The sequence below is a fragment of the Lissotriton helveticus genome, chromosome 2_1, assembly GCF_964261635.1.
Source record: "Lissotriton helveticus chromosome 2_1, aLisHel1.1, whole genome shotgun sequence".
In the NCBI taxonomy this organism is placed as follows: Eukaryota; Metazoa; Chordata; class Amphibia; order Caudata; family Salamandridae; genus Lissotriton; species Lissotriton helveticus.
The window spans coordinates 1,201,151,360-1,201,167,507 of NC_136059.1; the positions used below are offsets into that span (position 1 = coordinate 1,201,151,360).

The 16,148-nt window shown below is 43.0% G+C and overlaps 1 protein-coding gene across 7 annotated transcripts in view; it reads left to right on the forward strand.

Annotated features, from left to right (window-relative positions):
• Positions 1–16,148, forward strand: part of PPP3CA (protein phosphatase 3 catalytic subunit alpha) — a 665,570-nt gene that overhangs the window by 533,346 nt on the left and 116,076 nt on the right. For all 7 annotated transcript variants that reach the window (XM_078676076.1, XM_078676079.1, XM_078676081.1 and 4 more), the window contains exon 8: positions 5,786–5,880. In XM_078676076.1, coding sequence (XP_078532202.1) covers positions 5,786–5,880 — 95 coding nt within the window. The remainder of the gene's footprint in view (positions 1–5,785; positions 5,881–16,148) is intronic.

Consider the following 16,148-nt stretch of genomic DNA (forward strand, 5'->3'; position numbering starts at 1 on the left):
GCAGTGCGGCACTTCCGCAAAACGGGCGGGGCCACGTCGGCCATTGAACGTGCGCAGCACTACGAAGGTAGTGCTCGCGACATCCAACGGCCGACTGCAGCACTTAACGGGTTAAGATCGTACATGATGGGTTATATTTTTATTTACAAGTATATGGTCACTACATTTTAACTGTGGCATAGTTTTCTTTTTCTTACATACACTTTCAATAAAAGATCCAAAAAGTAACCATCACACCAATTGCCAATGCTAGACTTATTGGTTTTCCAGTGTTTAGAGTGTTGTACCTAATTTAGTGCAAACCTACCTACATGTATCAGTGGAGCATTTATTTCCAAATAACACTTTTATTGCAGCCAGCATTATCTCAATTGTGATTGTATTATAGAAACTACTATGAAATGGAGTGGGGTGGGCCTATTAGTTCAGTACTTGGTATTGAACTAATTGTGTGTTTTTTTTTTTTTTTTTTTTTTTTTACATATTCCCCTCTACATTTTGATGCACAGTCGATTGTGGTTTTCTTTGTTTGGAAGCCAGTTCCGCAGATTCCAAGCTCAGTAACTTAGTCACTAGATCACACACCCTCCCAAATGTGGCATGGTGCCAAACAGTTTATCACGGGAAATATGAGTGATTGAGGTTTCTTCTAGTTCAGAAAGCAGTAGAAATGTAGTTTACAAATGCATTGGGTGCTGAAGATATTAACAGTTTTTGCTCGCATAGCACCATGTTTTGATGATGTCCCCACCACTTTGAGACGGGGAAGAAAGCATCCAAAACGTTTTGCTAGTTCTCCCAAAATATGTAATATTCCATCCCCTATTCATCTTTTTTGCAGAATTAGAGGAGAAGCAGAACCCTGTTTAAGTGGGAATATGCTTATGAAACTCTACTCCTTCCAACAGCACATGAGAAGGAGTAATAGGGCTTTGTATTCTGGTCCAGATCTCTGATCTTTCAAGTGACTAACTTTTCAAGATGCACAGCCCTGTCCAGGCTGGTGAGGCCTGTGTCGAAATGTTGTTTAGAAAAAATTAGACTTTACTAACTGTTGGAAAACATTCCAAATGTTGCCTTTCTCCTTCACTGACCTCGCACCTTGCAGGAGGCTAAGAGTCCTAACCGAGCTTCTAAAGAAGCCAATTTGTCAAAATTTACAGATGTGAAGAGCTGTAAAAAAAAAGAACATTCTTGCACTTTTGAGGGTGATTTGGCCTTACTTGGGTTCCAGTTATTTTTGTTCCCGCTGCTTACCATACTTCACAGCCACCTGATACACGGATTCCTTCTAACTTCAAATTTTGATTAGGCAGCCACCCACATCTTATACTTTGTTGAGGGAGAGGCAGCCAACTCTGTTTGAAAGGCCAACCATTATAGAATCAGGTTGTCTATTCCCCACTGGGTGCGGCCTTGGCCTGTTTTCTCTTAGCTGATTTCAGACTACCATTTACATGTCGTTTTTGAGCCTACTCCAACTATTTATCGAAATGCAGTTCTTTTGAGACACGGGATGCATCATTTTATATCTTTGTTTTTGGAGCAACAAGCCAAATTAATGCAAATGTTCTAATGCATGGGTGCTTGCTTTCTGACTACAAAGGACTTTCGTATCATATTTGAAAATAAAAACGTAGTTGTTGCTTTAGGACAAAACTGAGAAAAGCTGTACTGTTGATCATCATAATATTCCATACATAACAAACCGCTTTTCCTTCTCTGCTGGGGAATATACATCATGAATTCCGTTATGCCCTGTGTGGTTTGAGACGCCCAGTAAAAGTGGCAAATCATGTAATCAAGCTCCTGCAAGAAAATCAGGCATTCTGCCCATGTAAGCTACTGTTCATTTACAGCAGAAAGTTACATTTATCAACTCGTACTCATATTTTATGGCCATTTTGCTAAAAAAAAACGTTGCCACATTTTGTTTGGCCACGGTTCTTGCTTAATTATTGTACTAGCACTAAGTTCCCTGGGTAACAGCATCAAAACAGAAGGCCTTTACCCAGAAAGACCAGTTACTGGCACAGTTCCATGACATGTGCAGGAAGTCCACATTCATAAAACCGAGGACATTTGTCTGATTTGCTCTGCTCAATATAATGTGCCCTACGCCGGCTGAAGGTGGTTCGGGAATTTGAAATTAATTAACTTGTGATAACTGTTCCTAGAAATGCACCAACCGAAGCTACAAGAAATGACTCATATATTACTATTGAGAACTATAACTCCTTCTCTCACCGCCACCATCAGTGTGCATATTCATGCATGGAAATGTTATGTAGAATAGACACTGTGTGCCTATAGTAACTGTCTGCTACAGAGAAGCGTTTGGATATGTCATGTTATCTGGAATCAAGTCCATGTGTGTCTTAAGGGTAACCTGAGCTAGAGCACGCAATGAAATCTTGAACATTACCCCTACACCACCTTATCCTCCCCTCCTCTTAAACAGTGTTTCTGATAATTGCATAGCCCCTACAAACAAATCACACCATCAGTATACAAATACTGCTGAATCCAGATTCAACAGTTATGCTCAACCTAGGTGTCTTTTTTTCAATGGAACTTCTAGACAATATTGGGAGGAACCGATCCACCCTGTAGTTCGTCTTTTAGATTGCTGGATCAGCTATGTTGGACTCTGGTTAGTGCCTTCCAGTGGTCAAACATCTTTCTATGTCTCGAGGTTGAGGCTCCTTTCCAAAACAACGTGTGGCTGTCTTTTGGGAGGCGAAAACCAAACCTTGCATATATTGAATCCATGATCATAGGTGTTCACAAATCCCTCTACCCAGTTTAGGGATGACCATCTTTTTGAATAATTGAAACCTTGGTCATCAATGAAAGTGGCATGGTGGTCCTTCTAGACATTTATATGTTGAAGGAAGCTAGGGTTTCAACAAAGGTTTTTCTAGATAGGGCTAATGAAATTGATTGAGATCACAGACCTAGAGGGCACTCAATCAGTGACTCACATGGTATATTGAAGTTCATCCACCGCATGCTTATGAGCTGGCACAGCTGTGATTTGTCCCAATTATTGAGTAGGTCTGAAAGCTTAGTATGCCATTTCATGTTGGAAAAAATTGGTTGAATTTTTAGGTCTTTGTGTTTGACGGATGAAAGGGTAGTGTCACTGTATAAATATATTACTTTTTGGGAATGAAACAGAATATCCTTGCATCTATTCTTCTTGTGAATTAGATACTTGGGATCCCTGTCAGAGAAGCTAATAGGAAGGGTAGCGGGGTATCCCTGCCTCCAACCCTTATGCAGTGGAAATGGAACCAACACAAAACATTAGTCCTTGTACTGGTCAGGGAAGAAATAAAGAACAATGTCATTTGTGTAAGAAATAAAAACTGAGTATAAGCACAACCCTGAATAGAGAAATGATTTCCACTAAGTCTAATGCTTTGAGCTTTAATAAAGAATGAATAGGAAAATATCTGAGTGTATTGTAGTGCTGCAGAATGGTGAAAAAAAACTTAGGTTGGCTTCTGCAGATGAGCCTAGTTAAATATACATTGGTCTGTTGGAGGTTGGCTCATTAGGCTATGTTCTTGATTTAAAAAGTAAGGCAATGAGAGACTCTCTCGTAGTGGTTGGAAAGAGCCCTTTGGCCTCGGCTTCAGTATAAGGCTTGATAACATGGGGGCCATGATATTAAAATGTTCCTGGTAAACATTTCCTGTATGGCCATACGGACAAGAAGCCTTACTTGTGCAGGGTTGTTCCAGCCCTTGCTTTATCTTTTCAAATGTAAGGGGGTGAAATAGTGCCTTTAGGAAAGTCTGACTTCCCTTAGAAGGAATTTTACCAGCAGAGACTGCTTAAGATTACAGAGCAACTAAAGAAAACTGTTTTTCTTTTTGCTTTAGTTTGTACCTCAACAAAAGTAGAGAAATGCATTAGTCTTAGCATAAGACACTGTAACTAAAATCTAGCCCTTTGCCTAAATGATGCATCTGGTACATAGTTATGAATGCATATGCAAGCACCTCTCGTTACACTTCACACTGCCAGCTTTTAGCACATTGCTTATGCTGCATTCCTCAACGTTGCCAAATTTCCCATTTATAATTCATGACTGTATGGCGAAACAAGGTCTCACTGTATCAGAATTAATGACATCGACCTGGGTCCTTGAGGTGATCACTCTATATATTGTAATATGTGATGTGCTCAGTGTTATCCCTGAGGAGGTGGCCTACTTTGCAAATCTGGGTGGCTCCAGTTCGCCACATTATGAATAAAACTAAACGGCTAAGACATCAATGCTGCAAAACACCTCACTAACAATAGTTAAGAAAATAAAAACTGATCACACCTGAACTGGGTATAAATAAGTCGTTGTATTACTTTTTAACGTTATTATAAAGATATGAGTAAAGTCTGGGGGTTCAAAACGTTGATTTACATAGCATTGGGCTGTGTTCTTCACATGAACTGTTGTGCAGAAATCTGAAGTTGCACTTAACTCCTAATCATTGAATAAGAGTACAGCCGCTGCTTTTTGTACCTTACATGTCTTTTGCATGTCATATACTTTACCCTTAAGTTGTCCACAAATGAGTCCTGTGCCATCTGTTCACTAGTTGTAGCACCCCTATTGGATGTTATGGTGTTTTCTGATACTTTTTCTCACAACTCGCCCAAGAATTTATTGTGTGAAAAGTCCGATTGCTTAAGCAGCCACTGTCTCTGTGGTAATAAGTCTTTTCAAAAGTATTTTACCTGCCGATTGATGCAGGATGTATTCAAGTAGTATGATCGCAAACGATATTCATGAATTAAAAAACCCGGACCTAAAAAAAAAGGAACATCATGGAAAGATCCCTTTGAAGGAAGCCTTCCTTTTCTTGTACTGTAAATATCCCAGCTTCGTGTTAATAGAGGTTTGCCCCATGCCCTTATTTGCCTCCCTGAGGAGGGGGGGATTCTGATGCCGTTTCTATCAAGGTAAGGACTAATCCTAAATGACCTGAGGAGCTGCCTGAAGTGCATGTCCTATGTGCCACAGATATTGATGCTTCTAATATTAAACTATGAGGTCCAGCTGACTATGCTACCTTTATGATGGATTGGCTTGCGGAAGAGTCAGTCTGTGAGACGCACCCGAGGGTGCAGAGTGCGCTGCTGCGTAATAAAACGTGCTCGGAGTGTTATTGGTCTGATAGACACAATATCACCCTGTTGATCCTGCTGTGCCACCTTGCTCGTTTGAACATCTTGTTTTTTTGGGGCAAGTGTAGATTTCGTACTTATGAGAACGTGTAGTTTTCCCTAATCGTCAACTGTGCCATCCAGTCTGTAATCCTGGTCAGATTGAAACAGTCTTGAGCATAGCACACTTCCTATTTGCCAGCGAGAAATTCATCTAAATATTCTAAATTCATTGGGGGTATGTTTTGGCCAAAATAGCTACAGACTGTCGTGGTACTGAGCTCTATAGTAGTGGGAGCTAGGGACATGGGCCCTGAAACTCGAGTTCCACCTTCCTGTCTGCCATTTAAATCCCTTAAAGACTTGCATTGACTCCTGCCTGTGAAAAAAGACGTTAAACGTCTAGACAGTGCAAATGATAGGACCCTTTCAAGGACATTGCCCAGTAAGCACAAACTACCAGGAGACCAGGATAAAAGGCCTGGTAACATTTTGCAACTACAAATGTCTCCTATTATTGGTAGGTTTATAGTTAGTTGTGATAAATGGCATACAACACTGTCAGCCACTGCACACAGTTACATTTTGTTATGCTCTCATTGTTCTCTAGGTATCGTATGTACAGGAAAAGTCAAACAACAGGCTTCCCTTCCCTAATCACAATATTTTCAGCACCAAACTATTTAGATGTGTACAATAACAAAGGTAAGATTCCAGATTTGTTATTCGTTGTATTTGTAAAGGAAATCTGATGTGTGGAACCTGGATAGTCTATTTTCTGTCCAACGGAAAGACATTGTGGACCTTAAGTTTATACTATAAATTTGCTTTTGTTTCCTACAAATGACATGCGTTCAAAGCAAGCTCTTGACGAATTTAATACATGTGTATTCTCATGACCATTATCTGTCTACTTTAACACAATTGTTTTCCTACCACATTTATTGCATGTACGGACTGCAACGAGTAGGAGCACCACAGATTATGTCCAAAATTGTATTTATCCCCTTAGAACCGGTCACTTTTGTTTTTATGCAGCTGTGTAATTAATCCAGTCATTTGAAAATGTCTCATGAAGCCATCGGTCAGACGCACATGTAAAACTGGCTCATCTTAATGTGTCGCCCATGATGATTTCAGAGAAAGGTCAACATGCCAAGAGGTTGCTACTCTAATGTCTGTGCAAGCTGTAGGTCACAGATTGTAATCCTGGAAAGGCTTACTCAGCTATTCTTTAGTTGAGTACCCTTGCTCTGGGTTATAACACTGATTGTGTGGAGGGCTTTCGAACGCCAAATGTTTGGTAGAAAGTGCTCTAAGTAGCTACTGTAAATGTCTGCCCTTATCTAAGCATATTTTGTTATCCATGTAAAAAGCTCCAGAGTAATGATAGCTGTTAATTTATTTCTCTCCTGAAAACATTGAAGTAAAGGTCAGTGTGGTGACCTCTTTTTCTGGGTAAAATAACCAGAGATGTGTCCTAGGAAGATTCGCATAAACCAACCAAATCATTTGCGACACTGATTAACTCAATCGTTATTAATAATGCAAATTGCTCCCTCCCTTTCTTGCTTAAACGTCAAAACTAGCCTGTCCTCGAAGCTTACTCATAACCTCATGGTTTGCAGTACCATTTGTCAGAGAACCTGCTACCCAGAATATCTAAATCTCAGGTTTGTGACTGCACTTTTCCATGCCATCTGCACAGCCTCCTGCAGAACCGAGACCCGATTCTCCTTTCTCAGTTTCCTAAATCGAACTTAAGATGAGATGCATCTACCACAAAACTAAAGGAAATCCATAGGTAGGGAAGTTATTCTGCTTTAACACTGTCCGTTAAAGGTACTATCCCAGCCCAGTCAGCATGTGTAGTCTCTTTTCTTCCTCCATCCCTAGTGGTAGTTTGCACTTGCTGCCCCTTCAGACAGAATCATAAGTATAAAGATGATGGCTCTTGATTTGAACCATATTTCTCTAAAACATTTCAATTATTTTGCATCACAGTAAACTAGCACTTTATTTTCATAACCAGTTCATTAGATGAATAAGGTATTTGTAAATCAAGAGCCATTGTTAGAACCACATTCAATATTGCAGTATTTTTTAGTTCAAGTTTGTGTGACAAATGCCACTGTCTGAATGCAAAAGACCTAATGTAAGCTTACCAAAAACAGACAGGGGCTTGGAGGCACCCCCATTGCTTACCATTGGTTGGCGTTCCTGTCACTCATTTGCCTGCTTCTAATTGTTGTCCCTGCTTACCAATCTTCTGTTGCCCGTCCCATGGAGCATAGCCTCTTTACCATCTCTTTTGATTGACTGGCTTCTATGCATGCACTGCTTGCTTTTAAAGCACTACTTTATTATTTGTGTTTATGCACTCCACAAGAGGGCATGTATTTTTCAGTTGTGTCTCTCTTGTAGTTCTCTCCCCTGCACTCCATGGTGCTTTCTGTTGCCTGTATACTTCCCCCAACCCTCTTCATGTTGAGCTCATTCTGGTTTCCCCCATTGCTTTTTTTTGCCTGTGTACTTCTCCCCCCACTCCACATTGCTGTCTTACCTGTTTCTTCTTCTCACTTCTCACCCCTTCTTTTTGTTGCACCCTCCACCAGGGCTCCCTTCCTAGCCTAAAATAATGTGATGTCATTTTTTTATTTTTTTTATTTTTCTATTTAACTCTAATTGACGGAGAGAAAAAAAAGCTACTGTGTCATTTTGTAGGTAGGTACGTCATTCAAACGCCTACAAAATTACAAAGCCAGTTGCGTCATAGGCTTTTTATCTTACTTGCACAGGATACACAACATGGGGGATGCTGTTCAGCATGGCTGAAAACCGTTGAAAAAGACAATTGGTCTCACAAGTGAGACTGTTGTCTTTGCCAGTGCTTGTTTTTGAGGTGATATTTTGTTTCAGTCCTGCCATGCATCAGAAAGTCATTATGAACGCTTGATCTTGAGATCAGATTTGTAATTCTCTCCTAGCACATCTGTTTTTGCAAACTTTACTTGAGAATTAGCATGCATATCACCTGGGAAGAGAAATTACATTATTATTTATTCATATCATCAAAGCATAGCACGTTGGTTACAGTTGCGAAGACAAAGTGAGTTAAAGTACTTCAGTAACCACTATAATATGAGCCACATCAAAAGATTTACATACACAGATTGTCGACCTGGCCTTCTGTGTTCTGCTTGATGCCTTTTAGAAGCAGTATCACATCCCTATCATTTTAAGGGGCATGGTAGCTTGGTATTTGGTACGTGCAAGACCAGCATTTGAGCTGAACTCGGTGGACCAAGGACTCACCGCTTCAAGTCCTATGGTAAAAACAACTCACTGTTGTGGAGCAATCAGTATTGGCATGCACTTCAGGAACACCAACATTTTCTAAGTTTTCATCATTGCTGTTTATTGAATGCCACCTTTCCAATGCCAACTAACTGGTCCTCTTCCCAATTTATTTAAATCTGTTCTGTTTTTCTGTCCCCACTCTACGATCCTTCTATTCCGAACCGGTGCATATAACCATACCCCTCATTGACAGACCAGAAACTACCTCTCACAGCTTTGAATTGAGAACTTTACCTAAGGACATGGTAATGATGCCATGCAGAAGGTACAACGGGAGGGAACCCTCGTATGAAACACGTCTAAGGCAGTTAAGCATACAGAACAACTAACATGGATTGCATTTATTCACATGCAGTAGAATTTTGAAAGGGATGTGAAAAGAAAGCATCCGAGAGACTTTCAGTGTCCGACTGAAGCTCAGAAAGTTCCTCATTCACAGTTGCTGTTGCAGATATTACCGCTTTGGCAGGATGGAAATGAAAGGGTGAGCTCAAGGAAGTTGGTAAATATGGTGATGTTATAATCGGTACCTTTAATTATCCTAAAATCTTTATTCGGTTGTAGAAGCAACCATAAAAGAACAAAGTAACACAGCAAATGCAGTCGAACAAATATAAAACCCATACATGAAATATAAATGGATAAGAATTAATTACCAGACAGCAATAAAAAGAGAATTAAAAAAATCTCGCTAGCAGCAATACAGATCAATCGGTTCTAGAAAGCCTAGATCTCTGCAGCTTGTAAAAAACTAGACACAACATATAAAACATGGTCATTGGGGAGCAACTGCAATTACATCAGTGCTGGGCATACATGGGTAAAGTTCAGGGTCTTCAGCAACAGAACAATAAAGTACTTTCTTGGCGCATTAAACTATTTGCAAAACATAATAAAATGTAAAGTGTACTGCAGAGATCTATTGTCACAGCCGCAGGTCAACAAGGAGCCAGGGTGAGCTCAACCACCTGGTAATGCCAAGCGTTGGTGTAAAAAGTTCATTCTGAACCTAGCCAAGACCGATCTGTCCCTCATGTTGGATACCTGTGCAAAGTAAGGCTCCAGGCCCTGTAATGTTTTCAGAAGCATGTGTCCCCTTACTTAGGGTTTCATCAACTCAGCCTGCTCTCTAGTGAACACTGCACGCTCTAAAAACAGGTCCTTCATTCTTTTTACTTCTAAAACAGACAAATAATGGGGGGTCCAGAAATATATCTGCACCCCCTCCGGTGACAAAAGCTGCCTTTACAAGGGATTCTATGCGTATGATCAAGGGACAGACAGTCCGAAAGAACTTGTTTGTTCAATGAAAGACCCTCCCTAGTCAGATCTTTATCCAACACAGCAAAGGCCTAAGGGTGACTGTCAGCTAGATTCCTAATTCCAGGCTCCTCATGAGCAAAGATGGGCGGGGTGCTATAAGGAACCTGCACCAAACGTCTTAAAAATGAGTTTTCAACTGTCTGAATGTTATCATACCCCAAGACTTCACTACCATACAGAATCTGTGACACACATTTTTCCCCCGGTAGATCCTAAGTAGAGTACACGCTGACCGAGAGCCCAACCAACTCGCAAAGCTGGCCACTGCCCCTGTAGCCTTAGCCAGCTCACGCCTCCTCCCACCAATCAGGGGCTTCCAGTTTTCATTCCCATCAAATAGCATCTCTAAATAAGGAACGGTCGGGCTGTAAGTTAAAGACAATGCTTGCCATAAGAAAAGCACTACATAAGGTGCAGCTTTAACTAGGAACGCGTGGACCAAAATAGATAGCCACAATATATGAGGCGATGGGAAGGAGAGTTGAGTTGAACGGGAAGAAGGAAAAATTGAGAAAATCATCAGTTGCAAGCATATAAGGTAGAAAAAGCTGGAATCTAATGAAGTAAGCATAAGATAGCAGTGACTGCAGAGGGAGTCCTACTGTAAGTAGCGAAACCTGAAGAAATTGCTGTTTGGGGGTGGTACCTGGCAGACCATGACCTGCAGCCGTTGGCCGGCTGGAATGAGCATTTAGTTGTGGAGCTTGAAGCAAGACAGTGCTGCTTGCATCGAAAATTGTGCGAGAAACTAGTTTCCTACTAAACTGTTCTATTTTAGGAAGCGAGGTGTATAGTTGAACAACATGCTGAAATAAGAAACATGGGTTTCTGTCAGGTACCCCACAAGACTCACCTGGGCTTGTGAAGTAATTCCGCAGAGACGACACAAACCACCGCCCCTGGTCCCAACAAACCCCCGCGGGGAGCAACACCCGACAAGGATGAGATGGATCCAGGGATGGGGGCAAATGAACAAGAGGAGTGGCTTTTGGTGGTAGGGACGTTGGGTAGGGTCTTGGCACAGCTGAGGGAACAAGAAAGACCCGATTAGGACTAGGTACTACGCTTGCGCCGAAAACACCCCACAAAACTCCCTACTGCTCACCCTGGCTCCCTACTGTCCCTCCCGAACTCTGAGGTCCACTCACCTTCAGCTTTTAGTCACTCCCCGGTTCAAACTCACTAAATTAGGTGGCCGTAGCTTTTCCCACCTGGCCCCCAAATTATGGAATTCTCTCCCGCTCTCCCTTAAATCTTCACACTCTATTGTATCATTTAGGAAGCTCCAAAAAACTCTGTTGTTCTCACATCCCCACTAAAACCCTTTCTGTTTAGCTATCAGCGCCAGGAAACTCATGGTGACAGCGCGCTCAACAAATGCCCATTAACATAACATAACATAACAAAACACATGCAGACAGGAGCCCCTGTTTCTGGCACTCACCACAACTCGTTGTTCGGGTTGACTCAATGAAGAGGTCAGTGAAGTAGTGTCCAGGAGCCTTGCTTCCTTGGCAAGGAAAACGAAAAAGAGGCGCTCCTGCGCCAGAACCACCAAAGAACCAAAAGAAACAAAGGAAGGCGCTTCTGCGCGAAAAGGGTGTTACGAACAGGAACTCCAGGGTAAGCGCTATAGCGCGGCCCAATGTACAGTGTTCCCACGCTTCATACGTGTAGGTAACAAGCAGTAGCCCTCCTGCGCAACCGCCAAAACAAATGAAGAACCAAAGTACAGAATGTCAAAGCGCTCCTGCGCTTTCTAATGAAACAGGCAGTAGCGCTCCTGCGCCACGGCCAAATCTAATGAGGAACCAAAGTGCTGAATGTTAAAGCGCTCCTGCGCTTTCTATGAAACAGGCAGTAGCGCTCCTGCGTCACTGCCAACCAAAAGAACAAAGGCAGGAATGTAGCAGCGAGCACTCGCAGCTACCTCCTAACGGTACAATCAGCAGCGCTCCTGCGCGGCTGTATCCTGAAAACAAAACACAGCAAGCAGTCACGTAACGCGTGAGGCACTGGAAGCGTTACCGTGACTCGAAGTAGCCGCCCCTCCAGTAGAGCAGTAGAAGACCGGACCTCCGACGTCTGCTGGGCTGAAGTGCGGCTGCTGGGCTCTGTGTGTACTGAAGTATCAGAAGCACCGATCCGGCGGGCTTCACGCATTTTAAGCATGTTCCCCCGGAAGTGCTTGGTGAAGGTGTTGTGGTGGAGGACTAGACCGGGACACCACTTCCGGCCGGAAGTGAGTATCCCGATGCCTGCATGCGTCCTGTGGCGCCCGGAACAGCGGAAAGCCGCCACACGTCAGTTTCATTGATTAATTATACAAATTTAGGAAGTTCGGTTTAACAGCTTAGGAAGTACTTCACTGCTAAGTTGTGCTTGTCCGGGAAACTGGAAATTGCTCGATGGATAGGCCATACAACATTTTTCATGGAGTACACTTTCAGAGCAGGATGGACTGCCAAAACCTAGTCATGAAGGATCCCTTGAAGACTTGCAGTCTGCAGCGGACTTCAGCATTTTTCCCAGGGCTGAGATCCAATCCTCTATCAAAAGATATTGTTGATAAATGACATTTTTGAGAAGTCGGGTAAGATGCCTAGAAGTGTGTTTCTAGAATCGCAAACTATACATAAGTAACTAGGCAATGTCCCTGGTGGAGCATCTTTAAGTGAACAACACAAAGGAAATTCACCACAATGATCATGCGTTGTAGAGACAGGACGCTCCAGTAAAAGTAGTGCCATATTGTATGAAAGTGGCTTATTACTTTTGAAGTATATGGGTTCCTCACAAGTACTAAGTCCACAGCATTCCTACTACTGTGAACCGAGTACTTCTTTGCAGCATTTGACTCTTATCAGGGTAGCAAGGTTCAGAAGTCCAAGGTCTACTCCGAGATGGTTGTGCCGGATAGGACACCTCTCTGCAGGTATGCAACAAACCACACCCAATAAATCATTGTCCAGTCAGTGCTTTCTTTTATAAAAGAACATTTCAATATTACTCACACACCTAATACTAAGCATTCATTTACAAATATGTACATGATGGCTGGTAGATATGTTTGATGTCACCCTCTTAACAGTTCACACCACTAATGAGTCCTGAACCCTATAGCATTGCCCTCACACATACTAGATACAACAAACTGGGGTGTAGGTATCAAGAGGTAGGTCTTCTGGCTTTGTCAGTGTGTCATCACATTAATAAAAGTAGAAATGTGTCATAATAAGTTAAGGCAACTCCACCAAAATCGCAAAGGGCAATACAGTGAAATTCATTAATACCGGTAATGAGTCCTTAAACTGAGGATGATGTGTTTGGCCTGATATTTACTGCTTCCCCCTCCTCAATCGGGACCTGTCTCCAGTCCTGGCTGGTGCCTGGCACTTCTCCTGTGTCCAGGGCCTTCCTCAACATCACCAGTGGAACGTCCGGGCAGATTGGCCTTCTTGCCAGCATCCGCCAGGGATCATGATCTCCTTTGGCCACTCGCAGAGCATTTCCTTTTGGAGGTCACACTTCTTCTGGGCCAGTTCACAGAAGATCCAGGGTAACCTTTTGGTTCCCCCCGCCCTTCTTTCTACTGTCCAACAAAGGAGCACAGGGGCCAGTGCCACTGACCCTTTGAAAAAGCCCTAGTCCCTAGGTGCCAACTGAATCAGACCATCTTTTTAGTGGGGGGTCACGTCTTCCGCCCTTCAGCTGGGCCTTCTCATAATAATAATTATAATAATAAGCAAGCGTATAAAGCACATGGTTACACTCTCGTGTCCCCCCCCCCCCCGCTGCGGCTAGACCTCGTCAGGAGCATTAATGGGACATAGCTAGAGGAGAACCTATGGGCGGAAAAGCCATGTCTTCAGTTTTTCCTGGAAAATAATTTCAGAACAGAGCGAGAGGGCGGTCATTCCAGTGTTTAGCTGCAAGATAGCGGAAAGATCAGCCACCCATTTTTGTGCTTTTTTGATAACCGAGGTTTTGACCTGTCCAGTCCCTGAAGATCTTAGATGGATGGAGTATAGGTGGACTGTAGGTGTTGAGATAACATGGCCCTTTCACCTGCAGAATACGGTGACGAACACACAGGGCCTTAAAAAGTATTGTCTCCCGCACTGGGAGCCAATGCAGGGCGGTGAGGGTCTCTTGGAGGAAGTTCTCCTGGGCAGCATTAGAACAAGGCGATCCACCTCGTTCTGAATGCATTGAAATCTCATTAGACACTTAGTACTTGCTCCCAGGTATAGAGCATTTCCGTAGTCCAGATGGAAAGTTACCAGTGCATGGACTAGAGTTTTCCTCGCTGGCATGGGAAGCATATGTAAAGTTTTCCAGAGTCCTTTCATTACTCCAAAACACTTCCCGGTCACAATTCTGGTGTGATTGTCAAAGGAAAGCTTGGAGTCCAGCCACATCCCAAGTTCTTGACCTGACTGCTGGAGGAGGGGGTCGGGCCCAGAGTCTGCGGCCACCAAGATGAGGACAAGATCGAGGGAGCATTTCCCACCACTAAAACCTCAGTTTTGCTGCCATTTAATTTTAAACAGTTATTCGTCATCCAGGATGTCAGCTCCTGTAGGCAGGAAGAAAAGTTTGTGGCTGCCGCTACATGGGACTGTGACAGTGAGACCATCAGTTGCGTGTCATTCGCGTATGACACGACACTGATTCCATGTTTAGTAATAATCTCCGCCAGTGGGGCGATATAGAGATTAAAAAGAGTGAGACTTAATATAGAGCCCTGAGGGACCACTTGAGCAAGCGCCATGCTTTTGGAATAATGAGGTCGCTGAGCCACCTGAAAGCTACAATCCTGTAAAAAGGACCTCAGCCACTCAAGGGCCATTTTATCCATCCTGCTTTTTCTGAGGTGGGGTACAGTGTTGAATGCGGCTCTGAGGTCCAAGAGGACCAGCGCAAATGTCTGGCCCTCATCTACCTGTCTGCGGATAGTTTCAGTTGACAGAAGCAGTGCTGACTCAGTTGAGTAAGCTGCTCGAAAACCTGTTTGTGTAGGGTGCAATAGGCTGTGCCGGTTAATGTGGTCTATCAGTTGTATATTGACCACCTTTTTGGCTATTTTTGCAAAATATGGCAGGAGTAAGACCGGTCGAAGGTTCTCCAGCTGACTCTCGCTCATGTTCGCCTTTTTTTAATGGGGAGGATACTCGCTTCTTTCCAGCTTTGAGGAACCACTCCCGACTCAAAGGAGAGTTCATGGAGGCTCCTAATATAGGGTCATGTTTCTTCGTCCAGGTTGCTAACAAGATTCTTCCTTGTGCTAGGGTTTTTATGGGGTCTTGTGAAAGGTTCCAGAAGGTAGGCACATCTACTCAAACCTAGTGTGACACATCTTCACGCCACCCTAACCCTCCTTCACAGCATTTTGGAAATGTTTAAGCTGGTGCCCTCAAGTAATCTATTGAAAGATCTACTCTGAGAGCTTAAACACGGCCTCTATCTTCCACAGCTGCATAGTCACTTACCTCCAAAACGTCAAGCTTTTTCTGTGACTGGCTCGAGAGGTCTGGCTACCCTTCTTTGTTTCCAGGCCAAGTGCAGTGTGAAAAGTAATTTGCACACATTCTGTCCCCACCCTCTGCTGTTCCAGGAGCAGGCCTAATTACTGGAAAAACTCCTTATTGTGTGAGATGTTCTTTTACCCTTCAGCTAGCCATAATAGTAATTAACTTGGCCCACCTAATTCAAAGGCCCAAATTGAATTTGAAGTTTAGTCAGAGAAAAATTATAAATCTTTGCGTGCCATAAAGAGCGCAGGTTTGTGCAAGTGAACGTTAGACCTGCATTCTGGGTCCTGATTTACCATTATATTGGTGTGTCACGCTCATCTCTATACCCAACTATGTTGAAACTGTACTATGCAGATTTATATTGCCCATAGTGTACAATACCGTAAAGTACTCTGCATACTTTAGTGAAGCTGTGTATAAAGATAAACATTCTCACTGTTAATGCTCACTCATAAGGCCTGCCCAGGTCAGCATCAATTCATGTAAGGTCTATTCTGTAACAAGCTACCTGAGCACAAATACCTGGCTGAGTTAGATGGTAGTCTCACTAGCTCAACACATACATGTGTTAACTTGCAACCAGCCCAGAGACCTGTAACATAGCTATGCAGCAGACCTTGTCTTAAAAAGCAGACACTGTGGGGTAGCGCTCCCAATCCATTAGAACAGAGCTTACAGTGAGTGAGGCTGTAGCATTGAAACTCACTCATGGCAGAGTTCAAAAAGCGACTACAAAAAAGCGGCAACTATTTG